We start from the raw sequence: 14187 nt of genomic DNA, 5'->3' as shown, positions 1-14187 counted from the left end.
GACATAACATTTGTATGTGGCATTTTTGTTTGTTGGTTTTTACACTTGGGCAGACCCGGGAGATGGCGAGGGACAGGGAAGCCTGGCTTGCTGCAGTCCATGCGGTCGCAAAGAGTCGGATACAACTGAGCAACTCGACGACAACAGAGAAACAATAAAACACGTGACTTCAAACAGGATTTCACACGAGGGTTGGTTTATTTCAGGCCGTGTTCCCCGGTTTCTGGGAGGCATCCTTCATCCTCCCTTGCTGTTCTCTAGTCCAAAATGTTTCCCAGCCCTGACTTGTATAATGTGTAGCTTGACCTGGCGCATTGCGGAGTCATGAAAAAGGTTAATTCTTACTAATACAAGTTGGGTTTGATGGGTCCCTTTAAGGGACATTTAAGGGTCCCATTTTGACTGTCTTCAAAACAGGGTGATTTACATAGAATTCAATCCCTGAATTCTGCTCAGGGTGGGGAGGGAGGGTTTTCTCAGCACAAGTGTGACACACAGATGTGTGTTCAGGGATGTTCATACCTCACTCCAGGAAAGGAAGCAGGAGGTTGAGAATCTCTTTGCCCCTCTTCGCCACACCCCTAGAAAAACAGCCCATCCAGCCCAGCACCTGCTTCACTCTAATGATTAAGGGGGAGATGGTTGCCCATCTCCTGGAAAAAGCTCTGTGCGCATCTTTGATAAAGGCTATGAATGGCTCAGAAGAAACCTGGCCATTCTCCCAGGCTGTGAGTGAGAGCGAGGGGGACTAGGGAGTGCTTCCTGCGGCATCTCAGGGTCCAGAGGGACCAGCTGGCCTGGGAACACGCTTGTCCTCCAGGGCCCGGATGGCAGACCCAAGCCGGACTGTGGCCTGCAGCCCAGACTGTCTGCCGAGCGGCTGACATAGAGTCTCCATCCTCAGCCTGGCTCTAAAAGGCTCTGCTCCTTGGGCTGTGGCCCCTGGCGGGTGGGCAGGGCCCCAGTACGCACAGGCGGCGCTGGGTCTCCAGGCGGCAGAAACGGTTCTGATTGGACACTCGGGTGGCCACGCCCAGGCCGCAGGTGGTGGAGCAGGGACCCCAGGCGGTGCTCCATTCCGGGCAGGAGACGCCAGGGGCTGGGGGAGCGACAAAGCCAGAAAACTGGGGTCCTGGAGGAGAGAGAGGGGGTCAGCTCGGCAAGGTTAGGCAGCCAACTCTACCCACTGGCTTGCGGTGCAGTCTGGGTCACGTTGCTTAACCTCTCTGGACCTTGGTTTCTTCCCATGTAAATTTCCTAATAGTTGATCGTTAGGCGTGAATAAAATAGTGGAGGTGAAGTGCTTAACACAGTGCCTGGTTCTTGTCAGCATTTCCGAAATATTGGTTATCAGGCAGCTCTGATGGGATTGACCATGACGGTCCTCCAATAAAGGATGAGTGTCTCACTTCTGTATCCTCCACAAGTCCTGTGGTAAGTAGCATCGTACAGGGAGGAGGTTGGGGCCTGTGTGTGTGGTGCTGCGCGTGACCTGGCGGCAGGGATGCTGGTGACGGCGAGGCCAGGTCTGCAACAGGGTGGCGGGTTCACCGTGGTCTAGCTTTGCCTCCTCCTCCAGGCTTGCTCTGCTCTGTTAATATTTGGTGTCCTTCCTTCTGTTCTTTTGTAACCCGTGCTTCTTAACTGGGGACCGTTTTGCCCCCTGGAAGATACTTGGCAATGTTTGGAGACATGTTTTACCTGTCACAAGTGAGGGGTGGGGGCTACTAAAGTCTAGCAGAGATGCTGCCTAACATCCTACACTGCACAGGACACCCTTTCACAGAAAAGACGTGACCCGGCTCAAATGTCACTAGTGCCCTGGTTGACACACCTTGTGTTATCCACACGTGTGTAGTATGTAGGATGTCTATGTCCATATGGCTGTAGACACACACAGTGGAGTTCAAATTACATATCCGTTGCCCTGTCCTGCTTTTCATATGTAAGGCAAACCGATCGGCGTTCACCAATGTACTGGGTTGGCCAAAAAGATCCTTTGGGTTTGTCTGCATCAGCTTAAGGGAAACCTGAAGGAATTTTTGGCCAACCCAATATTTAAACAGATGTATCATATTCCATTGTTGGGATGATAACAGCTAACATACCCTGGAGTGCTGTGTGCCAGGCTCTGTCCTAACTGCTTTGCTTGTATTTACTTATTCAGGCTTCACAGCAGTTCTATGAGGTGGATGCACTTATTCTCATGGTTGGAGGAACTGAGACACAGAGTAGGTAAGCAATTTTCTCAGAGTCACACAGCTGGGCTTAGAACTCAGGCAGACTCCACGCGTAAGCCACCACACTCTACTGCCTCGCCAGTGGCACCATCTTCTATGCAACCAATGCTCTCTTTTTGGTTGCCTTAAAAAATCATATTCATATAATAATAATAATAGTTTCCCTAGTGACAATATGTATAATTATGGCTGATTTGCATTGTTGTATAGCAGAAACCAGCACAATATTGTAAAGCAATTTCGCCCTAATTAAAAATAAATTTAAAAAAAAATCCTAGTGACCTACCATCCATAACATAATCTCTCAAACTCAAGAGTTTACAGGCTGAGGTCACTGTCTTTCCTGCCCACCCCTAGGCCCACATTCTGGAGGCAACCACCTTGCCTCATTCAGTTTAGAATTCCTCTTTTAATAAACCCCAATAATGACATATTAACAATATTATATAATATCTAAACTGTGTTATATTAATATGTGTCCATGTCAGTATAATGATAGTCTATATTACAATAATATACCTCTATATTATTCCTCTGCTGTGAAATGTGAGGACTTGGTTCAAGTGTCCTAACCCTCCTTTCCTCCCTCTACTCTGCCATCAATTTTTATTTTTAATTGTGTGTCGTTTAAAATCATGCACTTGCACCTCTGCATCTTGTTTGGTCAGTTCCACTTTCCTAAGAGTCCCCGAGCCACCTGCCCCTCCTAGCCTTTGTCAGTATAACCTTGGCTTTGATGTATCCAGTTGTCCTGGTACCTAAGAGGCCCCGCCCCGCCCCTTTCCTAACTCCTCCCCCAACCCCTCCCCATCCCCCATTCCAACCCCACCCCCACCCCCGCCCATTGCCCTCCTTCCACCACTCCAGGCAGCCCTGGACCAGCCCGGCACTCACCTTGGGCTGGGAGGGGCTGGACTCCCAGCCCCCCTCCCTGGTCGCACACCCACTCGGGGCAGCACTTGCCCGGGACCTCCACCCTCCTGGGGTGCGGACAGTCCCAGCTGGGGAGCCGCACGTCCTCGCTGCACAGGGGCACGCACGTAAAGCCGCCGTCCTCGCAGCGGCAGCGGAGCCTGCAGTGAGGCTGAAAGGTCTCCCCGTCCCGGTAGAGGCGGCCGTTCACCTCGCAGCTGCCGTCATCTTCTCCCCCTGCGGAGGAGAAACCGGACCTCCATCGGCGACCTCCCAACTTTTCCCTGGGCAGGGCTGCGCCCGCCGCCTCCTCCGCCGGGTCCTATCTGCAGAGCTGGTCTGGAGGCGCTGGGGACGCAGAGCCCTTGGGGAAACTGAGCGCTGCAGGGGGCTCCGCCCCTCCTCCACCTCACCCCACCCCCAATCAAATTGGTCCTGTCCTGTCACCTGCAGGAAGACAGCGTGACAGGCCACTTCCTGGAACAGGCTTTGCAGGAAGACTGGCCTGGTTTCAGCTCCTTTGCTAGCTATGGACCTTGGCCAAGTGATTCTACTTCTGGTTTTAGTTTCCTCACCTGCAAAGTGGGTTATGAAGTGAAGTGAAAGTCGCACAGTCGCCTCCGACTCTTTGCGGGAACCCCATGGACTGTATAGTCCATGGAATTCTCCAGGCCAGAATACTGGAGTGGGTAGCCTTTCCCTTCTCCAGGGGATCTTCCCAAACCAGGGACTGAACCCAGGTCTCTAGCATCAGAGACGAATTCTTTACCAGCTGAACCACAAGGGAAGCCCAAAGTGGGTTATAATGTACTTATTTAAGTGTGATATGGACTATAAATGAATGGTGTTTGCAATGAATACAACATGAAGGAGACCTTCAATAGATCCTAGCTGCTCTGTTATTATTATTTGTATAAATTATTATATATTATTAATAATATAAATATTAATGTATTGCTGACAACTGCTCAGTTGTGACCGACTCTTTGCAACTCTATGGACTATAGCCCGCCAGGCTCCTCTGTCCATGGGATTTTTCCAGACAAGAACACTGGAGTGGGTTGCCATTTCCTTCTCCAGGGGATTGTCCCAACCCAGGGTTGGAACCAGGGTCTCTTGTGTCTGCTGCATTGGCAGGCAGATTCTATACCACTAACATCACCTGGGAAGCCCATATATAATAGAATTAATAATATGTATCAATTAATATAAACATATAAAATATTACCACTATTATATACACACCGAGATTTCATGCCACAAACTTTCCTTGTCCATCTGCTGTGTTACAGTTATCACCATCAGGTCAGGGCTTAACTTGCTAGCTGTGTGACTTGGGGTAAGTGACTAAACTTCTCTGAGTCACTTTAACAATAGCAACGATGAAAACAGTAATTAGAACCTTCAGTGATGCAACATCTAGCGCAGGGTTAGGAATTCAAGAAACACTCTTTGGAGGAAGCCCTCAAATATTATGGGCATCACAGCCTCTTCCTCCACTGGGCATGAACTCCTTGAGGGCTGGGGCCGAGGGTGTTCATCCTGGCATCTCCTGTGCCAGCTCAGAGCATGGATGGGACACACAGAACCACAGGAAATGCCCCTGGAATGAATGCCTGGCGCAAGACTCAGCACATGAGAGACACTGATAAAATAGTTCTGATTCCTTATCCCTTTCAGATACACCGCGCCCTTCCTGGGTACCACCCACTGTGCTCCCAGACAGGACCAAGAGCCAGTCCTTACCCAGGAGGGACTCAAGGGTCAGTGCAGGGCACAGATGTGGGCGCTGCATCTCCAAGACAGAATAAAGCAAGAGCCCTGCAGAGGGGTCTGTGAGCCACTCAGGAAGTGCAGAGAGAGGAGGGTTTCCTGGAGATGTGGGTGGCACTTCAGCTAGATCTGGGAGACAAGACTCATGGGAAGCTGCTTTTCCCAGCTCTGCTGAGAAAAACCTCAAATAGGTCCACACACATGAGGGAATTTTAGAACCACATAGACCTGGTTCAAATCCCAGGGGATAATAACTTTAGCAAGGTTTCCTGGCATCTCTCCTGGGTCCTCCAGTTCAAAGCTGATTGGGTGGGGTGGGGGGTTATGATCCTGGGCAGCCAGTCCCCACCCTGGGATCTGTGCGCATCATGTGCAAGGTCCCAGACACCATGAGGCACCTCCAAATGTACTTGCTGTGAGACCCCAACACCTATGAAAGTGAAAGTGAAGTCGCTCAGTCGTATCCGACTCTTTGCGACCCCATGGACCCACACCTATACACATGTATAAAACCCTTCTCCTTCTGGGCTCTCTCCAAGGGTCTCCTTGTCCAGCAGCTTCCCCCAAATAACTTCAGGGCATAATCTTGTCATCTGGTAATTTCTGCATCCCTTTCCCTCTGAGAGTCCCTGGCAGGAGAAGGAACAATGAGGTTCTTTGTTTACCTGCAGCTATTTGCATATTAGTAAAGAACCTGCCTGCCAGTGCATGAGACGGAAGAGATGCGAGTTTGATGTGAGTTTGATCCCCGGGTCGGGAAGATCCCCTGGAGAAGGAAATGGCAACCCACTCCAGTATTCTTACCTGGAGAATCCCATAGACAGAGGAGCCTGGGGGTTTATAGTCCACGGAGTTGAAAGAATCTGACACGACTGAAGCAACTTAGCATGCACACACTTGTACATTGTGGGACCTTAGGCAGGTGACTTAACCTCTCTGAGCCCCAGTTCCTTCACCCTCAAAATAGTGATAATACCTCATTATTGAGGATAAAATGAAATCATGTATATAAAGGACTTGTTCATAGTACCTGCTCCATAATTGGTGCCTGTTACTGAACCATTACGCCACCAAATGGTACCTGTCACACAAGCCCCACCAGAACTGTCATTATTATCCATGCATTCAACAATTATTTACTGAGTGCCTACTATGTGCCAGACATTGTTCTAGGCAACTTGTGACATAGCACTGACTGAAACCAGCCAAAATCCTGCCCTCACTGGAGCTTTCGCTCTAGTGGAAACAAACACAAGAAACAAAGTTGAGTTTGTGATGTCAGATGTCAATTAGTGCTCAAAAAATAAAGGAGGGCAGGACTGAGGAGTAGACCAGGGTTGTAGTTTTTAAATATGGTGATCAGGGAAGGCCTTACTGAGAAAGTGATGTTTGGGTAAAGATGTGAAGGAGGCGAGAGAACTTGCCGTGCAGAAATCTGGGGGAAAGAATGTGGGTAGCAGGAACAGCCTGTGCAAAGGCCCTGAGGTGGGAGCGTGCCTGGGGTATCTGGGAGGCCAGTGAGGATGGAGCAGAGAGCAGGAGGGTGTTAGATGTGGTCAGAGAGAAAACAGGAGCAGGGTACTTGTTGCCCACTGAGAGGGCTTTGGCTCTTACTCTGAGAAGATGGGAGGCTGTGGGAGGCTTTTAGGCAGAGGAAGGACTTGACCTGTGATCTGATTTACATATTTAAAGGAGCCCTCAAGCTGCTGTGTTGAGAACAGACTAGGGACCAAGGACGGAAGCAGGGAGACAGTTAAGGGGCTTCTGCAAAATCCAGATGAGTTACGGTGGGGATCAGACCCGGTGGAAATATTGTGAAGGATTTATTGGTGGGGAGTGAGTGGAATGTGGAAAAAGATGGGAGAGAAGTCAAGGATGACTCCAGAATTTGAGGCTGAGCCGCAGAAAAGATGGAGTTGCTCTTGGCTGAGCCTGGGAAGCTCTGCTTTTAAAGCCAGGAAGAAGGGCTTCGCTGGTGCTGCAGTGATTAAGACTTAGCCTTCCAAAGCAGGGGCTGCGGGTTCGATCCCTGGTTGGGGAGTTAAGATTCCACATGCCTCATTGTCAAAAACCCAAAGCATAAAACAGAAACAATACAGTAACAAACGCAATAAAGACTTAAAATGGTCCACATCAAAAAAAAAAAAAATCTTAAAAGAAAGCGAGCCACACTGAACATGCACACAGCTCAGAGGCAGTCCCCTGAGAGAAGGATTGTCCAGCTAGTGGGTGGGAGGAGAGATTTGGGCCAGCATGTTCCCTCCAGAGCCAAGACCCAGACGCAGCCTCTGTGCAGTCTTAGTCCTGCCTCAGCTGTGGCTTCCCCAGCTCCCAGCCTCCAAATTCAGTTCCAGTCACTGCACATTCACGAGCACCTGTAAATTATACATTCATGAGACACATTCAGTGTCACCCAGCCGGAGCTGGAAGTTGCAGGAAGGAGCAAGGACCAAATAAATTTTTGGCCTCCAGGTATTCAAAGTCCGAATCAGGGCGGAATAGGAAAAGCCTCATAATAAATTTAGTGACAGTAACTAATCATATACTGAGCGTCAGACAGTAGAGTGAAAGAAACAAAGATTGTGGAGTCAGCTCCCTGCGTTCAAATCCCAGCTCAGCCACTTTTGAGATGTGTGACCTTGGGCAAATTACTTAACCTCTCTGGGCCTCTTTTTTCCATTTACAAAATGGGGATGATGTTAGGAGCTACTTCATATGGTTGTTGAGAGGTTAAATGAGGTGATATTTTGAAACTCTGGTGCCTGGCATATGGTAAGTGCTAGGCATGTGTTCAATAAATAAATTTTGCCAAGTGCTTGACATGTGTGATGACTTATCTAGATAAGAGCCTGATAAGCTAAGGGTTGCTTTTCTGAGTTTTTTCTTTAGATACATTTTTTTTCCCTTCATAGGTGATATTAATTTTATTTTTTAAATGGAAGTATATCTGATTTACAATGTTGTGCCAATCTCTGCTGTATACCAAAGTGACAAAAGTCATACACATAAAGACATTTTTTACATTCTTTTCCACTATGGTGTACCTATAGGGAATCCCATATAGTTCCCTGTGCTATACAGCAGGACCTTTTTTGTTGTTCATCTTTTTTAAAATTTTAATTGGAGGATAATTACTGTGCAGTATTGTGATGGTTTTTGCCACACATCACCATGAACCAGCCATAGACATACATGTGTCCCCTCCAGCCTGAGCCCCCATCCTGTCCATCTTATTTATAATAGTTCATATCTGCTAATCCCAAACTCTCAGTCCTTCCCTCCCCAACCCGTCTCCCTTGGGCAACCACATTTTTAGGTACCTTTTTATACCAATCATCTCTAAGTTTATAAAACACATCGCCCCTTTCTCATTATTACACTCCTCTTATCATAAAAAAGAATTTAACAGGGGTTTACTATTGATAACTTTATGTCTATAAGTCCTTTTTTTAAAAATATCCGTTTGGCCGTGTTGGGTCTTAGTTGCAACACATGGGGTCTTCCATCTTGGTTGTGGCCTGTGAGATCATTTTAGTTGTGGCATATGAGATCTAATTCCCTGACCAGGGATTGAACCCAGGCCTCCTGCGTTGGGAATGTGGAGGCTGAGCCGCTGAACCACCAGGGAAGTCCCTATAAGTTGTGTTTTTCTTTTCAACAAGTTTTTTTTTTTTTTTCCTACAGATGGATTCATTGTCAATGATTCATGAGCCTTTCTTCCTCTCTCTCTCCCATTATGCACAAAGATGAGAGTGGTACAGTGCTCTGTAAGGCTTATTTAAAAAGAAAAATAGAGCACAGAGCAGTCCCTCACCCCTTTCTATTTCTCTAAGGCAGTGGTTCTCCACTGGGGGCGATTTTTCTCCCCAGGCAACATCTGAAGGGAGATGGTCACGACTTGCTGTTTGGGGTGCTACTGGCATCCAGCAGGTAGAGACCAGGAAAGCTGCTTTAATTCCTACCAGGCACAGAACCGCATCCCACAGCAGAGAATTACTCAGTCCCAAATGACCTGGGAGCAAAATTGAGAAACCCTGACCTAAAGCCCACCCAGAGGGCACAAGGGTAGAGTGGTGGGAGGTGTAACATGCTCAAGGTTGCTAGCAAATAGCAAACTCAGGGTTCACAGGTCCAAGGGGCTCCCAACCCCAGAAAAAGACAGAACAGAATGCTGCTTCAGAGCCTGTTTGACCCAGGCCCCAGCTGTGTAACATTAAACATGTCTGTCAGTATTGTGGAGCCTCAGTTTCCTCACCTATAAAATGGGTCTGAAAGTACTTACCGCAGAGAATTATTATGAGGATCGTGTGACTTAGGAGGTAAGTGCTTAGCTCAGGGCCCGATAACACCTTACGCCTGAAATAGAGAGCTGCCCTTTCATTTTCCCAAGAGTGTCGTGAGGGTTCTGAGAAAGGGTGGTGACCTCTGGTTCGAAGAATCTGGGAGGGCTGATCAGGGGAGGAGGTGTTTGTGCTCAGCTTTGAAAGATGGCTAGATCTGGATGGATAAGAAGGGAGGTAGGCTGTTTGGTTGGTGGGTGTGATCTGAGCAAAGACAAAAGAAAAGAAGTGGGGAGTGGGCTTAGGGAACCTTGTGTCACCAGATTTGGCTGGGAATGAGAAGGACTTCTCCTGGACTCAGGGCCTGAAGGCCTTGACCGCCTCCCCATCACCCCCTCCACCAGACCCGCAAACCTGCTTACAGAGGCACACGGCCCCCCGGCCTCCAGGGCCCGCCCCGGGCTGGCAGACCAGGCCCTGGCTGGGGTCGCAGACGTGGAGATGGTCGCAGGGCTCCCCCAGCCGCCGCGCACATACCCGGCAGCAGTTGCAGCCGTCCAGCACCAGGGGCACCCCCAGTGGGCATCGGGGTGGTGGCCAGGGACAGGCACATGGTGTGGGGCACAGCTGGGCACACACCTGCAGAGAGAGAGACCTCCCTCAGCCAAGGTCATTCAAGGTGGGCAGTGAGACCCTCACGACTGACTCCTTCTCTGCCAGGCTGTGCAGTGTAGCGCCACACCTTGGCCCCGGAGTGACACAGACCTGGCCTTGAACCCCAGCACCCCCACGTCACTCTGTATGAGACAACATAGCACTGCGGTCATGAGCAAAGGCTCTGGATTAGAGTTCCAGTCTTAACTCTGCCGCTTATTGGCGGAGCAGCCTTAGGCAAGTTACTTAAGTTCTCTGAGCCTCAACTGCCTCATCTGTGAAGAGGGGGCAATAATATATAACTCAGAGGATTGTTTTGAGGAGTACATGAAATGAGGCATATAAAACCTTTAGTACATGGCCTGCCATGCAGGAGATGCTCCATGCATTTAGCTATGATGACTGCTATGTGAATTACCATAGCGGGCTTAGCCTCTGCCTTCTGGGAACTTACAGAGGCAAAAGCAACAGAACAGAGGATTAAAATGACAGGGAACTTATACGTTTTCTAGCAGGAGACCTGTGGATATTTATCCTGAGGGCTGAATAAATCAAACAGTGTCATGAATGTTTTTGATCTTTGGAACAATCTAGAATATGTTTCCAGATGAGCCTCAAATCAGCCAGGAAAACTTGGCCTCCTATGGGACTTATCAATTCACAGCTTCCAGAGGCCCAGCCCTGGAATCTATGTTTTTAACGAGCCATCCAGGGGCGTTTGATGCACAGCTAGGTTACTGGTACCTCACCTCCACTCTAACCACTCTCCCCGCCATGTAAAGATGGGGAGATTGAGTTCCAGAGGGAGGAAGAGACACAGTCCCCGTGGGTTAGCTACATGGCTGGGAGTGTGCTTCCCCACTGAAGACCCACGGACCCAGAGTGGGTGCAGACTTCCTGTAACAGGGAAAAGCCCCAGCCAGGGTCCCACCCCCAGGGGCAGGCTCAAGGTATCAACCCAAGTGTCCTGACTGCCCCACCTCACTTAGGACCGAGAACCAACCAAACCAGAAACCAGATACTCTGGGTTCTCCATATGTCCATTGGAAGGTAGGGACCAAGGGCCACGCATAATTCAAGGTGTTACTAGTGACCCACCCCATCTGGGGGCCCTTGGACGTCTGGAGGGTTTTGTGTAGAGGATGGAAGAACTGGATGCAGTTTAGGAAGGTGAAATTAATAACCTCCTATGTCCTGTGTGTGGCCCCAAAGCAGGCAATGACCTCTCTGCCCTAATCCCTACTTTTCCCACCCCTAGGACTTCGAGTCCTGCAAACCTCTCTGCGGCCTGCAGTTCCCACCGTGGCCACTAGGGGCCGTTCCAAATTGGCAGACCAGCCTCCCGTGTGTGTATGGGAGGGTGGGTCACAGACCAGGAAGCAATGACAGGGCCCGTCTACGATGGCACTGGTAACATTAGATGCGAGTGTGCAGCGGTGTGCCTGGAGCCTTGCCAGAGGACGAGCTCCCATCTCCGCAGGCATTTCAAGCAGGAGACTGGGTGACACCAGATTCTAGAGAGGACGGTCTAGCCTCACCCCTCAAAGTGAGGTCTGGACCTGCAGCAGCATCACCTGGAAGCTTGTTAGTCATGCAGCATCTAGGGCCCTTCCTTGTGACTCTGAATCTGCATTTTCATGAATTCAGATGTGATCCACACAGCACTGACCTGAGAAACAATCAGCTGGACTTTGGGTTTCCCTCCTAAACCCTCAGAGGCTGAGCTCCCTGAGTTGGTGTGAAGCAAGCAGGGTGAGGGGCAGGCCTTTGACCAGAACTGGCTCTTGGGTCCTTTCCTCCTGAAAGCAGAGGTGCCAGGACATAAGCCACGCGCTTGGCACCTGGGTTCTCACTTTGGGCTCTCTCTACCGGGCAAGCTTGACAGGGCTGGATCTACAGGAGGGACCACTGATGACACCGATGACTGTGACTGTCATTCACCACGGGCACACCATGTGCGGAGCTCTGTAACGTGCCAGCTTAACCCTCCAGTGGGAGCTACAGCATTATGCCCATTTTATTTATTTTTCTGGCTGTACCGTGTGGCGTGTGGGATCTTAGTTCCCCGACCAGGGATTGAACCCGTGGTCCCTGCAGAGGAAACACGCAGTCTTAATCACTGTACAGCCAGGGAAGTCCAGCATTATACCCATTTTAAAGACAGGGAAACTGAAGCTTAAAGCGGTATAGCGACGTCACCAATAACAGGTCGATCAGGAACAGAATCAAGGTTCATGTGCATCCAAGCCCAGGCTCTTAACTGCCACACCCACCTCTTGTCACCTATGGCTCTGATGCCAGCTTAGCCTCTGGGTCAACTTACTGTTTGTTCAAAAGGGATGGGGACAAGTCAGGGAGGGGGTTTCAGCACAGCCAAGGAGAGAGAGGTCCTGTCTAGTCTCTATCTCTATGCCCTTTCCAACCAGCCCACTCCCATGTTCAACCTGCTCCATCACACTTGGTTGTCCCAGACCTCTGCTGTGGTCCCCAGCGGGGCAGGAGCCCTGGACAGGGAATCTTCCAAGCAAAAGTTGAGATCCAAGTTCTACCACTGACTTGCTGTGTGGCCTTGGATACTTCACTGCTGCACCAAGAGGGAGCAGTTTCCTCCGAAGTAAAATGGGGTGGAGACAACCTATCTTGGAATCAGGGATTTAATGAGGTCACAGGCAGCTTCTGGTCAATGTGGCCTGGCTTGTTTCCAGGTCTCTACCACCTGCCCCTGTCCACAGGCCTGAGCTCAGGAGCTCACAGCCTGCCTGCGAGACTTGCAATTCTCTCTCTGAGGATTGTCACGGCTTTCATGTGCGTGATGACTAAGCTCCTGTGTTCTGAGGGGGATGTTGCCTGGCTCCCCGGGGCCTGGGAGGAATGGAGGGCCGGGGGAGAGAACAGTGAGTCTAGGACTGCTTCATTTTGGCCTTTCCTTTAATCCCAGGCCCAGAACCCCAAGTCTCCGGCTCCCATGACCCACGCTGTGCTTCCTGGCATCGTGTCGTGCTCATCCCGGTTTGGAAGAACAAAAAGCAGGGTTAGGATGCCAGCAGGGTTCTCAGCCTTCCCCCAACCACTGCCTGGACCCAGGAGAGAGGCGTTCCTGCCTGCGATTCTCAAAAGAGCATGAAAATATAGTGAGATCATAGCTTGCAGCAGGGCCAATCCCCATGACACCAGGAACTTGGCATTTGCTAAGGTGATGGCAGGCTCAGCAACGGTGGCCTCGGTCCAGGTTGGAGGTGGAGAGATACAGACTGCAGTCCCCTCTCCTCACACCCAGGCCAGTCCTGGTCTCTGCCTCCTCTGTCACTCTGATGCTGTGTGGTTTCAAGCAAGTTGCCTGCCCTCTCTGAGCCTTGCTTGACTTAAAACAGGAAATAATCATTCCTGATGAGGTTGTTGGGCATGTTAAGCAAGGTGGATGTTCCACAAGCCCTTTGAAAATATCCCACAGGAGAAGGCCTTTATTCTCTAGAGCTGTCTTCCTACCCCCTCCAGCTAGGGTCAGCAGGCTACTTAATGCCTGAGGGCCCGACAGCATTAAGGCCTTTGTATGAAACTTCCAATGGGCTAGGCACCCAACATCCATTCAAATCCTAGCTCCTAGTTAGACAAAGCAGGCCCCCTCTTGAGGCTCCCCATTTATAAGGAGGAGACCCACTTCTGTTTGTAGAGGGACTTTAGGGATTGGTAGTCATAAAAGTCCTCTCTTAAACATTTGTCATATTCCAGGTCCTGTGCTAGGCCCTGGAGAGGAACTATGATAAATGACCTTCCCAAAGGCCTCATGAACATTATACCCATTTAACTGAGGAAGGAGCTAAGGCTCAGAGAGGGGAAGGGATTTGCCTGAGGTCACACAGCAGACTTGGCCAGAGGGAAGCAGTTCTCTGGGCATCAGGGAGGGAAGCCCAGCTGAGCCCCAGCACAGGAGGCCCACAGGAATTCTTCCAGGGGGTCCTTGGCCGTGATTTCACCTCTCCCCCACCACACCACGGAAGCCAGTAGTACATTTCAGGGCCCAGGGCCCCCTTACCTTGGAGAGGAGACAGAGGAGGGAGAAGGCGAGGAGGTGGGTCTGAAATGTGCCTCTCATGTCACTGTGTCCCCCACGGAGCCAGCTTTGAGCCTCGGAGGCAGGACCTGTGAGTCTTTATGTTCCGGCGGCTGTGAGGTCACTCCCAGGCACGCGCACACACACACACACACACGCACACACACAGGCTGGCCTTTGTAGCCCTGCTTCTCTCCCATCCTCATCTTCCCACTGATGAGCCCATTTACCTGGAGGTGAGACCTCCGAGGCCACCAAGGGGGTGCTTGCCAGTGTC

The 14187-nt window shown here is 50.3% G+C and overlaps 1 protein-coding gene across 1 annotated transcript; it reads right to left on the bottom strand.

The window, feature by feature from the left end:
• Window positions 1-911: 911 nt before the first annotated feature.
• CCN5 (cellular communication network factor 5) lies at window positions 912-13952 on the bottom strand. Its single transcript, XM_068987922.1, has 4 exons — window positions 13893-13952; window positions 9628-9844; window positions 3135-3389; window positions 912-1132 (listed from the first exon to the last, which is right to left on the bottom strand). The coding sequence occupies exons 1-4, from the start codon at window positions 13950-13952 to the stop codon at window positions 912-914; spliced, it is 753 nt and encodes a 250-aa protein (XP_068844023.1).
• Between the last annotated feature and the right edge of the window lie 235 nt (window positions 13953-14187).

This window comes from Capricornis sumatraensis, chromosome 15, assembly GCF_032405125.1.
Source record: "Capricornis sumatraensis isolate serow.1 chromosome 15, serow.2, whole genome shotgun sequence".
Lineage (NCBI taxonomy): Eukaryota > Metazoa > Chordata > Mammalia > Artiodactyla > Bovidae > Capricornis > Capricornis sumatraensis.
Note: the sequence above shows the minus strand (reverse complement) of the source record. Positions and strands in the feature narration are given on the sequence as shown.

Bases quoted from the DNA above. Each gene is read 5' to 3' on its own strand.
- CCN5 (XM_068987922.1), bottom strand. From the start codon at position 13,952: ATGAGAGGCACATTTCAGACCCACCTCCTCGCCTTCTCCCTCCTCTGT. The intron at 3,390-9,627 runs GTAAGCAGGTTT...TCTCCTCCGCAG, and splicing joins CCGGGGGGCCGTGTGCCTCT to GGGGAGAAGATGACGGCAGC. The intron at 1,133-3,134 runs GTGAGTGCCGGG...TCTCTCCTCCAG, and splicing joins CCAGCCCCTCCCAGCCCAAG to GACCCCAGTTTTCTGGCTTT.